This window comes from Moschus berezovskii, chromosome 6 (assembly GCF_049115385.1).
Source record: "Moschus berezovskii isolate FMDL1 chromosome 6, NW_MosBer_1.0, whole genome shotgun sequence".
Taxonomy (NCBI): Eukaryota; Metazoa; Chordata; class Mammalia; order Artiodactyla; family Moschidae; genus Moschus; species Moschus berezovskii.
Window position 1 is genome coordinate 93,543,079 of NC_142465.1, and position 13,421 is coordinate 93,556,499.

General features: G+C 41.5%; 1 protein-coding gene across 1 annotated transcript; it reads right to left on the reverse strand.

The window, feature by feature from the left end:
• Positions 1-2,546: 2,546 nt before the first annotated feature.
• Positions 2,547-12,297, reverse strand: SPX (spexin hormone). The gene is made up of 6 exons (XM_055395119.2): positions 12,142-12,297; positions 11,647-11,727; positions 11,377-11,434; positions 10,820-10,882; positions 8,819-8,902; positions 2,547-3,996 (listed from the first exon to the last, which is right to left on the reverse strand). Exons 1-6 carry the CDS (start codon positions 12,145-12,147, stop codon positions 3,938-3,940), a joined length of 351 nt encoding a protein of 116 aa, XP_055251094.1. The 5' UTR covers positions 12,148-12,297; the 3' UTR covers positions 2,547-3,937.
• Positions 12,298-13,421: the final 1,124 nt, after the last annotated feature.

Below are 13,421 nucleotides of genomic sequence, written 5' to 3' on the forward strand. Positions count from 1 at the left end.
AATATGGGTTTCACTCTTGCAATAATCATGAAAATATATCCCTAGTAAAGTGATGTGATGTTGTGATGTGAGTATTCAAGTGATCCTCTTGATTGGTAAGTGGTTGAAAGTATGAACTCTATAGAAGCTATAACTTCTTAATATAAAACTTCAAAATTCAAGTTTTTTCTTTAAAATGAAAGAATAGTTTTCTGATTAGAATGAGTACAAATAGTCATGGGAAAAGACTGATTTGCAAACACTTGGCTTCCAGTGGCATGTGTAGCAATCAATTTCTACCCTGCATTTATTTGATCCTCTGTTCAGACAGCTGCTGCCATCTGACTCCAACCCCTAGCTCCAGGCACTTAGTTGTCATTTCCCCAAAACTGACAAAGCTCAGTGTTTAGTTGTTCTTTCCCCAAGACTGACAAAACTCAGTGTTTAGTTGTCATTTTCCCAAGTTTGACAAAGCTCAGTGAGGAACAACCAATGGGATCATTAGATGACTCTGTGCCTATCAGAGCGCCTGATACATGATTTTAATGAAAGAAACAGAGATTAAAAAATTGATGCTCTTAAACAATGTATGTATAAAAGAAGAAAAAATAAAGAATGTATGGGATTTCCCTGGTGGTCCAGTTGTTAAGACTCCATGCTTCCAATGCAGGGGGTGTGGGTTCAATACCTGGTTAGGGAACAAAATTCCCACATGCCATGGGACGAGGCCAAACAAAAAAAAAAGGAAAAAAAAATTTATGTATCCATAAACTGGAGGTCAGGAACTATAGAAAATTGTGTGCTTGACCTGCTTACAGCAAGATGTTTTTTTTTTATGCATTGTACGACCCTTCCTTCTATGGCAGGAAGAAGGGTGAATAGAGCTGGCTTTACATATACAGATGGGAATATACAATAGTACAAGTGCTATTCAAATAGCTTTTCAGGAGGTCTCAGAAGAGGGATTGGTTAAGTGTATACTTGAAGATATTCAAAGAGACGTCTTAGGGGGAGACTAAATTTCTCTGCAGTAATGTGGGAGACACAGTTGCCCATTTCACATTGTGGTTGTAAGGATCAAATCAAATTGGACATGAACATTTCCTTAAGGATTTTATAGTTCAGTAAGATGAAGCCAGCAAGTTGCATTCCCAATTGCCCTTTCTCCTGAGGCCAAGGTAAAATAATGTAACTCAGGGTTGGTAGGATATAGACTTATTTCTCATCAGCAGGTAAAGAAGAAATGCTACTTGGAGGTAACCTGTTAGGACCTATCTCCTTCTCTCCTTGCTAAGGATCACCATGGTGATGTGGGGGTTGGGGGAGAGAAGACATCCACTGGGGAAGCCCAGGGAAACAGAAGATAATTGAGAGCCCACCTGGAGACCATGTAGCCACAGGGGAAGAAGGATATAGAGACAAAGAGGGCGTGAGCAACTGGATGGTGTGAAAGTGGCTGCAAGGCCAATCTAGAAGTGGGGTATTTTAGGACATGGATATAGATAGGAGGCAAATATTTCCCTATTTTAAAGTACAAGCCATACAAACCTATTTGGAGTGCAGGAATAGAGACACAGATGTAGAGAATGGACTTGTGAACAGGAGGCGCAGGGGGAAGGGGAGGGTGGAATGAATTGAGAAGTGAGATGAGTTACTCAAAGGGAGGTGGGATGAACTGAGAGAGTAGCACTCATGTATATACATTACCACGTGCGCAATAGATAGCTAGTGTGAAGTTGCTATATGATGACCTAGAGGTGTGGGATGGGGGCGGTGGGAAGGAGGCTGGAGAGGGGGGATATATGTATATATACACACACATATATAGCGGATCCACTTTGTTGTACAGCAGAAACTAACACAACATTATAAAGCAACTATGCATGCATGCGTGCTAAGTCGCTTCAGTTATGTCCAACTCTTTGCAACCACATGAACTGTAACCTTCTAGGCTCCTCTGTCCATGGGATTCTCCAGGCAAGAATACTGAAGTGGGTTGCCATACCCTTCTCCAGGGATAGAGCAACTATACTCACATTTTCAAAAAAGTAAAGTAGAAGGTTGAATAATTTTGAAAAATTGTAAATAAAATACAAGTCATACAATGTGAAAATTTTTGACCACTGATCACTTGATTCATTTCAGGTTTGAAAAGACAGAAATAAAGAGAATTTCAAAGACACTCCAGGAGAGATAGAAAGTTATAGCAAACCAGGCATAGGGGTCTTTATGCAACTACTGTATTAATGAGCACATCTTTATAGCAGAAGAATGTTCAGGAAATTAAAATACTTCTAATACTGGAGCTGATAATATTTTAACAGTTGTTGGCCATTTGGACAGTTTTTAAGTGGGAAATGCTTGAGATTGTTCTAGGTGGAAGGATTACTTTGTAAGATAGACTTTAAATGTATTCTGCAAATAGACATAGTATTTAAGTAGTTCAAATGTGCAAGTCTATGTCAGGTGAGTAAATAATTTTCAATAGACTGGACATTTATACTGTTTAGAAAATCTACTTTAAAATCAAACAATAATTAATGACAAGCATCTATTGTAATGCCACAGAGAAATTTTTAATGCTAGCATATTAAATTTTTGCTAGAGATCTGTGTTACATTAACTTGAAAACAGTTTCATTATTCAATTATGAAATGAGATACAGACAAATCTTACATATAGGGTTTTGTTTACTTAATACAGTAAAATTGTAATTCTAAGTTACAGAGACATTCATATAATGATATTCTTTGCCTATTCACTAATAGCTTATATACTGATGATAATAAGAATTGACAATGCTTTCCACTTATGACAATTATCAGTAACAACTTTCAATTAAATCAGAAATAATTAACATGCTGGTCATATTGTAATTCCAAATAAATATACTACACTTGCTGTAGGTAGTGCATATTTTATTTTCAGACAGTACTGAAAAACTGTTGACTTTATAGTTGACTTTAAAAACTGAATAAACTAGGCATAGTATCATGCACTTACATTCTTGGGGTGCCTTTATGTTATGTTTTAATGCAAATAAAGTCTAGGTGTGCTCAGTCCCTCAGTCACGTCTGACTCTTTGCAACCCTGTGAACTGCAGCCTGCCAAGCTCCTCTGTCCCTGAGATTTCTCAGGCAAGAACACTGGAGTGGGTTGCTATTTCCTCCTCCAGGGGCAAATAAAGCCTAAAGTTCTAGACGTAGTAAGCAATCTTTGAATCTGCTTAGCCAAGGAAAATGGCTCTAAAAAAATGATTCATTTATTTTGTACAATATATCCAGGAGTGGAGTATGTTTCCATCTTATTTTCCAGTAACCTTTAGATCCTCATTTCTAAACTGAATTCAGGGAAATCCCCAGAGAGCACAGGGGGAGCATCCTGCTGTAGAACTTTCCACTGGCTCCTGCCTCACCAAGGGTCCCCTCCCTCAGCAACCATAGTGTTGTGTCTGATCACAGGGCTTCTTCCCAGTCATCCCCCCTGCTTCCCTTCCTGACAACTCACCTCTCCTGGAAACTAACAATCACATTTCACTCTTTCCCATCCTCCCATGCTTCCCACCTCTCTCTCCTTGGAGGTGAGGAAAGAGATTCACTGTTGAATGCTAAGACAATGCAAGTGGGTAATAAAATGGAAAAAAAAAACAACAACTAAGAATGATTAAATCAAGATGGGTATTGCAACAAAAAGAAGGAACATTCTAAAGAGTCTTCAACCTAATAACTATAAATGGGTTAAATTCAAGAGTAAGATACCAGGTGATCCAAATAGGACCTGAAGTCATGGAAGAAAGCAGTGATGTTCTAAGTACGCAGCATCACTTTAGCTTCTGGAAGAGTAAAACTGGCTGCACATGTTCCTAAAATTACAAATGAAGGAAAAAGGGTCCACAGGCTTTATTCACATGGCTTATGTACAAGAATAGAATGATAATTGAATGGAATCTGGTATATTTTCACCAGTTTAGCAGACTGTCTTCTAGGAATCTGGTTTGATCCAAGTTTTCTTCTCCAGCTGTAAGGGAAAAAAAATACATAACATAAACACATCCTTTTTTTTACAAGAAGACACAAGATAAAGAGAACTTCAGGAAGTAAACATTTGATTTGCCCCCCTTACCTTAGGTCAACTCATGCCCTCTGCTACAGAATGCCCCCTAACTGGATTCTGATTGATTTTGTTACAAAGTTTCCTTCCTCAGGTTGGGACCCATCAGAGAATTCATATCTAACATGGGGTCTCCACAGTGAATGAACTTACATGGTGTTCAGTAGAAATCCAAAAAGGCCACACATCTTTCTCTAAATATGCCTCGTGTCTAAAATATTCACTAGTAGAACCATGCACTCGCATCAAGGTATTGTTTCTATGCGTGCATGCATGCTAAGTCGCTTAGTCATGTCCGATTCTGTGTGACCCTATGGACTATAGCCTGCCAGGCTCCTCTGTCCATGGGATTCTCCAGGCAAGAATACTGGAGTTGGTTGCCATGACTTCCTCCAGGGGATCTTCTGATCCAAGGATCAAACCCAAGTCTCTTACATCTCCTGCACTGGCTGGCAGATTCTTTACACTAGCACCACCTGGGAAGTCCCACTGCTTCTATATTTCCTGTTAAAATGCACTTTGGTTAAGAAAGATGCCAAAGGAACACATTTTCTCTTATTAGCTGAACTAGAGGCCTGGGGTGGATGGAAGACAAAAGAAGGGATACTTGTTAGCTGGACGGGGTTGCAAAACTTCAGAGTAGGAGGAATCACCTCTTGTGGGGGTAGCAGACTAAGAGGACACTAGGTTCCTAGAATTAAAACTGGGTCTAAGGGCTGAAACTGACAATGGGGAAGGGAGAGGAAGTCACCAGAGGCAAAATTTCACTGTTCATTTTGTCTAAGGCCATCTCCAGAGAAAACCACTTTCCCCTAGTTAGCAACATTATAGTTGAAATATCTGAGTTAGTTTAACCTGAATTGCTACCAAACTTCAAAGTACTGCAGATAATCAGCTGCTCTATTTATTCTTTTGAAAAATTTATTATAGTGTTAGTTTCTTCTGTATAGCAAAGTGAATCAGTTACACATATACATTTATCCACTTCTTTTCCCATATAGGTCATTACAGAGTATTGAGTAGAGTTCTCTGTTCTATACAGTAGGTCTTTATTAGTTATCTGTTTTATATAAGGTAGTGTGTATTTAAAGGAAAGGAAAAAAAGCCAAGAAAAGAATCATCCCTGTATATCCTTCATTAAAATAATAATCCACTACTTAAAATAAGGGCTTCCCTTGTGGCTCAGCTGGTAAAGAATCAGCCGGCAATGTGGGAGACCTGGTTTCAATCCCTGGGTTGGGAAGATCCCCTGGAAAAGGGAAAGGCTATCCACTCCAGTATCCTGGCCTGAAGAATTCCCATAGGGTCGCAAAAAGTCAGTCCAAATCATATCTAGGGACTTTGGAATGAAAATAAAAAGGTGAACACTGATTAATCTATCATGTAAGAATCCAAAATTTCCCATCAATTTAGACTAATAAAATTTTGTTTTCTAATTTCATCATCAGAGACAAGCCACTTCAGAAACTTAAAGAACTAAAAATTTGATTTTTCCAAAAGACTTGAAATGGAGACCTAGAGTCAAATCCTTCTGTAGTTTCTAATGAATATCCTTCTCCTCCTCTTTATTTTAAAAAAAATATTTATTTATTTATTTGGCTGTGCTAGGTCTGAGTTGTGGCATGTGGGATCGAGTTCCCTGACCAGAGGCCCCCCTGCCTTGGGAGCTCAAAGTCTCAGACACTGGACTGTCAGGGAAGTTTCCCTTCTCTTTCTCTTTAAAACAAGCTCTCCTTTCTCCCTTTCAGCTCACTTTCCTTTCTGGCTCTGCAAATCTTCCCAGCAATGAAATCTCAGACTTCATGATCCACTCATCTCTGCTTGTGCTGTCCTCCTACTGACTTCGAAGATCACTAACAATGCCAAATGTTGGATGCAGCATCTTCTATCCATGACTCAACTATTTCTCACCTTCTCATTGCAAGAATTCTGAAGGCCATGCCAGCAAGCATCCACTTTCTCTTAACTCTGCAGTCTAATTTCCTTTCCCAAATTCCCTCCAAACAAGGTTTCAGAATGGGCGTAGCAGCAGTAAATCATACCACTGGGCAGGGCAAAGGAAAGATTTGTGAACTGCAATTTATTTTATTATTATTTAATTGAAAAAATTTAAATTGGAGGATAACTGCTTTACAATGGTGTTTTAGTTTCTGCTGTACAGTGTGAATCAGTTATAAGTATACATATATCCCCTCCCTCTTGAGCCTCCCTCCCACGCCCCCATCTGTCTCCTCTTTAACGACCCTTCCTACCTAACACAATCTTCCTCCCCCTTTAATTTCTGTACTCTTACTAAGCATTCTGCTATATTTGATACAGCTGCCTGTGCTATACAGTAGGACCTGGTTGCTTATCCATTCTGTTTTATGCTTTTAGTAAATAGTTACCCTGTGTTATCTTCTCTCCTTGTGGTATGCCTCAGCATCAAGCCTCCATTCCCGCTCTCATGACTCCACTCCCGAATGACCGCCTTAGTTTCTCATTGACTCCCCTCTCCAGCCTTCCTCTTATCACCATTCATTTGAGAGATGGCAAGAGTTACAGATGCCCACAGCCCTGAGTTAAACTCCCCATATCACTTCTTACTAACTGCGCAGTCTTAGGAAAGGATATACACCCCCGAAAGTTTCAGTTTTCTGAGCTACAAGGATGACATTAATATCTGACACACAGTAGATGTTCTCATATTGTAGCTATTGTTCCTGCTCTGACGGTTAGCCTATAAGCCATAACCAGTTACATCTTCCTTTACCATGTTTCCTATCTGCTAAAAATCCGTAGACCACGTGATTAATTCTCAGATGAAGAATCAGCTACCTCCTATTTCTCAGCCGTGTTCTAGTATGTCCCTGCCTCCTGAGAGTAGGCAAGCTACTCAATCTTTCTGTGCTTCTATTTCCTCATCTGTAAAGTATGGATGATAATGGTGGGTAATCCTAGGAGGTAATTAACTTATTATGGATGAATGAATTATTAATAAATGTACTGGGCTTCCCAGGTGGCACTAATGATGAAGAATCTGCCTGCCAATGCAGGCAGTCCTTCTCATTTTTGCTTTTTTGTTTAACTTGCTTTTTTCTCTATCTGCCACAGTGCCCGGCACCTAGCAGGCATCAATGCAGATTTGCTGAATTAAGTAGTATAACCTCCACGCAACCAAGTCAACTCCCACCTTGCTCTGAGTTCAAAAGACCTCTTTATCCCTGCCTCTTCAATTTGCTTCTTGTAGGGTTGTTTTTGTTTTGTTTTTCCACAACAAAGTCGTAAGTTTGAAGCCAGAAAGAACCTCCTGCTCTCTTCCTTTCCCAGACATCGCCTATCCAAAACCAGGCAGTGAACACAGGGTTTTCTTCATCAGCACAAGTGTCAGAGCAGCAGGCCAGCAGTTTATGCTCTGACCACCAGAGAGCTTTCCAGGTGGCTCAGTGGTAAAGAATCACCTGCTAATTCAGGAGATGCCGGTTTGATCCCACAGTCAGGAAGATCCCTGGGAGGAAGCAATTACAACCCACTCTAGTATTCTTGCCTGGGAAATCCCATGGACAGAGGAGTCTGGTCGGCTACTGTCCATGGGGTCTCAGAGTCAGGCACGACTGGGCACACACTACTCACTGTATTTTTTTTAATACATTTTATCATTTAAATCATGTCATAAATATGGCATCAATTACAGTTTTTGAGAGCAAAACATCTAGGTCTATTTATTATGCTTTGATGACCTCTATTGTTAATAAAAAATTACATACTTTGTTTCATTTGGCTCTTAGAGCAACTCTGCCCATGGATGTCATTATTCCTTTTTATCAATAATGACACTAAGGCCACCCAGATAGGAAAACAGTCAGGCCAGGATTTGAACCCAGTCCTGTTATATTCCAAAGTCCAGGCTAATGTGTTACAAGATGCCTTAATGCAAGTTGTGGTTTTAATGCCATATGGACAGAGAGCCTCTATTTGAAGATCACACCTAATCCTGGCATGCAAAACGCTGTATGTGTGCATGCTCAATTGTTCAGTCATGTCTGACTCTTTGCGACCCCGTGGACCATAGCCCACCAGGTTCCTCTGTCCATGGGAGTTTTCAGGAAAGAATACTGGAGTGGGTTGCCATTTTCCTCTTACAGGGGATCCTCCCAACCCAGAGATCAAACCTGAGTCTCCTTGTGTCTCATGCACTGCAGACAGATTCTGTAACCACCGAGCCATTAGGAAAATCCATGAAGTTGAATAGTGAAACACAAATCACACAGGTTTAGCATTTAGCATCAGAACTAGCCCATATCTCTTAGGGTGAACCGTAAGAAACTGCCCTGTTTGTAAGTTAAAAATGAATGATTTTCAGCTATTTCATTTGCTTCAAATTTTAATAGCAAGTAATTGGATTTGTGATTACTTGGCCTCAGTTTTTTCAAATATAAAATAATGAAGTTTTTGTCTCTAGGGTTCTAAGAGAAATGAAAGCTCCAAAAGGCTATGGATTATGGAATTAACATGAAATCCCACCATCTCATCAAGGACATGTTTTTACATTCTTGGGACTCACTATAATGAGAAATATGGTAGTCTGTAAATAATAAACATCTCTGCGAATTTCTGATGGCCTGGGAAACTGTTAATTATTTTTAAAAATCTAAATAAATACAAGCAACTCTGTTGTACTTAACACAGAATCTCCAAAGCACTCAAAGCTTCTCTGTCCTGTAGTTAAAAAAGTTCACTATACTTGTACCTTCTTGTGGGTTCTGCAAAAAAGCCAATAGTACAGCTGCTGCCTCTGGAAGAGTTAGTTGTTGGGAATTTGGGCTTCGTCTTTCTGGAGAAATGAAAAAACATATACAGGTTCTATTAGCATTTAAACATTCATATAAGTCAGTAACTGTTAGTTGCTCAGTCAAGTCCAACTCCACAACCTCATGGAGCCCACCAGGCCCCAGGCAAGAATACTGGAGTGGGTTGCCATTCCCTTCTCTGGGCATCTTCCCGACCCCAGGATAAAATCCTGGTCTCCTGCAGTGCAGGCAGATTCTTTACCATCTGTCACCAGGGAATCCTAAATATTCATATAGATAAGTCTTATTCCACTATATAATACTAGAGAACTCTCTGTGAAATAGCTTTTCGATTGCTCAGCAAAGAGCCCCTTGCACAGACTGATTTTTACAAGTTGAAACATTTCACACATTCCTTGGACATTACTTACAATTGGTTATATTGTGTATGACAGGGAATGAAAGAGAATTTAAACTATATACTACAGCAAATTTCACTAAAGCAAGGAGGATTAAGATAAAGCGCCCAGGAGGAATTTTCCCCCTCAGAGGTTAAAATGGGATGCCTGAGTGGAAAAGTTTAGAGGTGACTCTGCCTGGAGTCTGATCCCTGCGTCAAGAAGATCCCCTGGAGGAGGAAATGGCAACTCACTCCAGTATTTTTGCCTGGAGAATTCCATGGACAGAGGAGCTTGGTGGGGTTGCAGGAGAATTCCATGGACAGAGGAGCTTGGTGGGGTTGCAAGAGAATTCCATGGACAGAAGAGCTTGGTGGGGTTGCAAGAGAATTCCATGGACAGAGGAGCTTGGTGGGGTTGCAAGAGTCACACACACACACACACACACACACACACACACTGCCTGGAGTCTAGTTCTTTCTTATTCCTTCCAAAGCAGTTTGAGAAAATAATCTACCTTGTTCGCCATATATAAGGCAATTATTTGACTGAAAGAGAATCTGAAAAATATTCGAAACTATTTCAAACCTAAGTTGATGGAAGACAAACCGTCCTGATTCAACATAAACCATGATTTTGGGGGATCTCATGCGACGAGTTGACTCACTGGAAAAGACTCTGATGCTGGGAAAGGTTGGGGGCGGGAGGAGAAGGGGACGACGTAGAATGAGATGGCTGGATGGCATCACCGACTCTGTGGACATGAGTTTGAGTGTACTCCGGGAGTTGGTGATGGACAGGGAGGCCTGGCGTGCTGTGATTCATGGGGTCGCGGAGAGTCGGACACGACTGAGCGACTGAACTGAGCTGAACTGAAACTGAACTGAAGTGGGAAAAACAAACCTTACCCTCCTACAGTAAATAAGGTGCCGCTTTAAGAAGGTAAACCTAAATTTGATAAGCACCTACTATGTGCTCAAAAGTGTTTGGTATTTTTCAAAATGAGTAGACTTGATAATTTTCAGCAATCTTGAATGATTATCAAAATGAATGATATTGCTATTTTTTAATCCAACGGCGTGGAAAGTTTACCATGAAAGAGTCTCCGGGTCCATCCTTAAAGGCCCCCCCACTTCAATATTTCTGGCTTTGAACCTTTTGATAACTCTTTTCAGTAATAAAATAGAGGCGTTTGAAGTTTTTAGGCAAATCACTATTTTAATAATGACGATGACAATAACATTGGTGACAATAACATTGGTAACAACAGCGTTTAAAGGAAATCTTGTAAAGACCCTGCGTTAAACGAGAGGCCCATTTCTAGGGGCAGGCGCACAGCTCTCATACCCATCCAGACCTCTCCGCCCTACCCCCGCCCCGCCACTCCCCCCGTCCTCCGCTGTCTGGAGCTGAACCCCGGCTCCCGCCACCGGATCTCTGTCCTTAAGCGGGGCCGGCTCTCCCTTGGGCCGCCCCGGAGCCCGCCTTCCCGGGGGCGGAGCGCGCCCTCCCGACCCGCGCGGGCTTCTGGCGCCCGCGGCCTCGAGGCTCCCGCGCACTCACCGAGCGGCGGCCGGTCGGAGAGGTCCTTCCTCCGGTTCTGGTCGGAAAGGAAGCGGCGCCCCTCTGCCAAGGCGAGACAAGGGCTCAGCGCCCGCCCGGCCCGGCCGATCGGAGTTTCCGGACCAGGAGCGGGCGAGGCCGGGCGGCGAGGCCGGGTGCTCCCACCCGGGGCGCGCGGGGCTGTGGGCCTCCGGGCCGCCGGCGCGGATCAGGGAGGAGACCACCGGGAAAGCCGCGCGCCTCCCCCAGCGCTTCGGAGGGGGCGGCGGTCTCGCTCACCAGGGCGGTGTGCCTGGGAAACCCCAATCTTCCTTTGAGCAAGAGCCAACTACCTTCCGGTTTCGGTTGGAGGATTTTTGATTATCCTCTCCACCCAACCCCCACCTCCACCCCCGACCGTTCTCCTTGATTAACTGAGACCAGGATGACCTCAATTATTTATGGGAACAGACTCGATAGGATTCTCTCCCCGCAGGTCTCCATCTGTCCCACGGATTCATGCGCCCCTAAGGCTCTCCCTTTACCACTGTCAGAAGAGCAAAGTGTTTGGAACATACGTGCACCCTTCAGGTAGAGCATAGCTTGAGGAGTCCAGTTCCTTCTTTCAAAGAGTCTCTAAAAACCCAAGAAGAGGAAAGCAGTTAGTGAGGCGTTGCTGCCCAGCCCAGCATTAGAAATAAACGAGAAGGGAGGGGAGGGAACGAAAGAAAGGGAAGGGAAGGAAGGAGAAGAAAGAAGGAAAAAAAGGGAAGAAATAGAGGGGAGGGAAGAAGGAAGGAAGGACGTACCCAGCGCATAGAGGAGCCCCAATTTTTGCTTGTGATTACCTGTGGAGCACTGTGGCCATTTCCCATGAAAGAAAACACCAGGAAGAGGGTCAAGGTCATTACCACCAGACTTTTGAATCCCTGTATGAAAAGATCAAAGTAATTTCTGTGCCTATAGAATCTTCTTCTACTTTTTTCCTTGGCTCCTGGACAATTACAACCACCCCCCACCCGCCCTTTTTGTTATTTTTTTTGCTATGTTCTGTTTTAGCACTCAGAGTGTAGGGGACAAGGGAGTTCCCCAGTTTATCAAATAGTTAATTCATAAAGAGATCTTTAAAAAAATTATTTAGAAATATTTTATTTTAATTATTTAACGCAAACGAGGATTTAAGAGAATAAGTGATTTTTTTTCTTTGTAAAGTCAAATGAATCTGATATTTTAAGGGCATAATGTTTGACTCTGAAACACATTAAACATGAAAGAGTTAAAAAAAACACCTATACAGTTTTTTATAAAATAGCTAAAAAGTCTCAAATAAAACTTTTGCTTACCTTCATGTTCTGCACCTTTCCAGAAGCTGCGATAACTAGAACTTAGCCTGTGAGTTTTCTAAATCTTGTTCTGAGAGTGGGGCTTTTAAATCTTAGTGTCAAGGATCCCTCCTGATGTTGCATAGAGTTGGTGTCTGCAGGGACTTCCTGTCAATCTTCAAGATTGAAAGCATCTGATGACTCCTCCAGGGAGATTCAGTTTCAGGAAGTGGAAAAATGATTGATGGGTGAACATCATTTACTGCCCACATCAACCAGGAGATATTCTGAGTACATCAGCATTGTAACCTTTGGTTTTCTTACTAGATTTTCAAGGCATTATTATTATTATTATTATTATTAAAGAGAATGTTTAATAACCGCAGGCAGAATCAAAAGTAAATGAACAAAACTTGTCTTAGATAACTAGCTATCAAGCTATCACCAGTGAGTAAAGATGAGTCACTTGGATAGGAATGAAAAGGTTAGGGAATCTCAATGGAATATGACATCAGTCATTCACTTAGTTATGAATTCAGTTATTTAACAAATATTTATGGAATGTCTACTGTGTATCAGACATCCCACGGGACACAAACATGAATCAGAAAGACAAGTCTCTGCTTTGATGCTGCTTCTAGTCAGGGGAGAAACACTCTAAACTAGTAAATAAGGTAATTTCAGAATTTTAAAATGCTTTATAAAGGGAAAGTAAGCAAGATAAGGTAAGTGGTAGGCTAGTTTAGGGAAGGTAAAAATCAAAAGGGATCTGGAAGGATAAGGTGAAGTCAGAATGGGATAAGCTGGCATGGATTTAGTATTGCTGACATTCTAGGCAGAAGAAAAATGCAAAATCTTGGGATGGCAAAGAGCTTGGCTTGTTTGAAAAACAGGAAGGTGATCAATGGAGCAAAGCTGTGTGGGGGTCTGGAGAGGGTGCTATGAATTGAGGATGGAGAGGAAGAAATGGGCCAGTTCAAATGGCAATTTGGGAATAAGCAAAAGATGATGATGGGTTAGACTAGAGGAGTGCTTGTAGGGAGTGGAGAGCTATAAGGAATTTGGGCGGTAGAAAATATGGACTTGTAGATAAATGGGATATGAGAGTTTAAGAAAAATAAATCAAGGATGATTCTGAGATTTTTGGCTTAAACACTAGATGAATGATGAAGCCCTTTATTGAAATTGGAGGGACGTCATAAGGAACCAATTTAGAGAGGGAAATTAAGAATTCTCTTTGGACATATTAAAATTAAAATATGTATTAGACATACATGGAGAAGTACAAAGTAAGCAGTTGC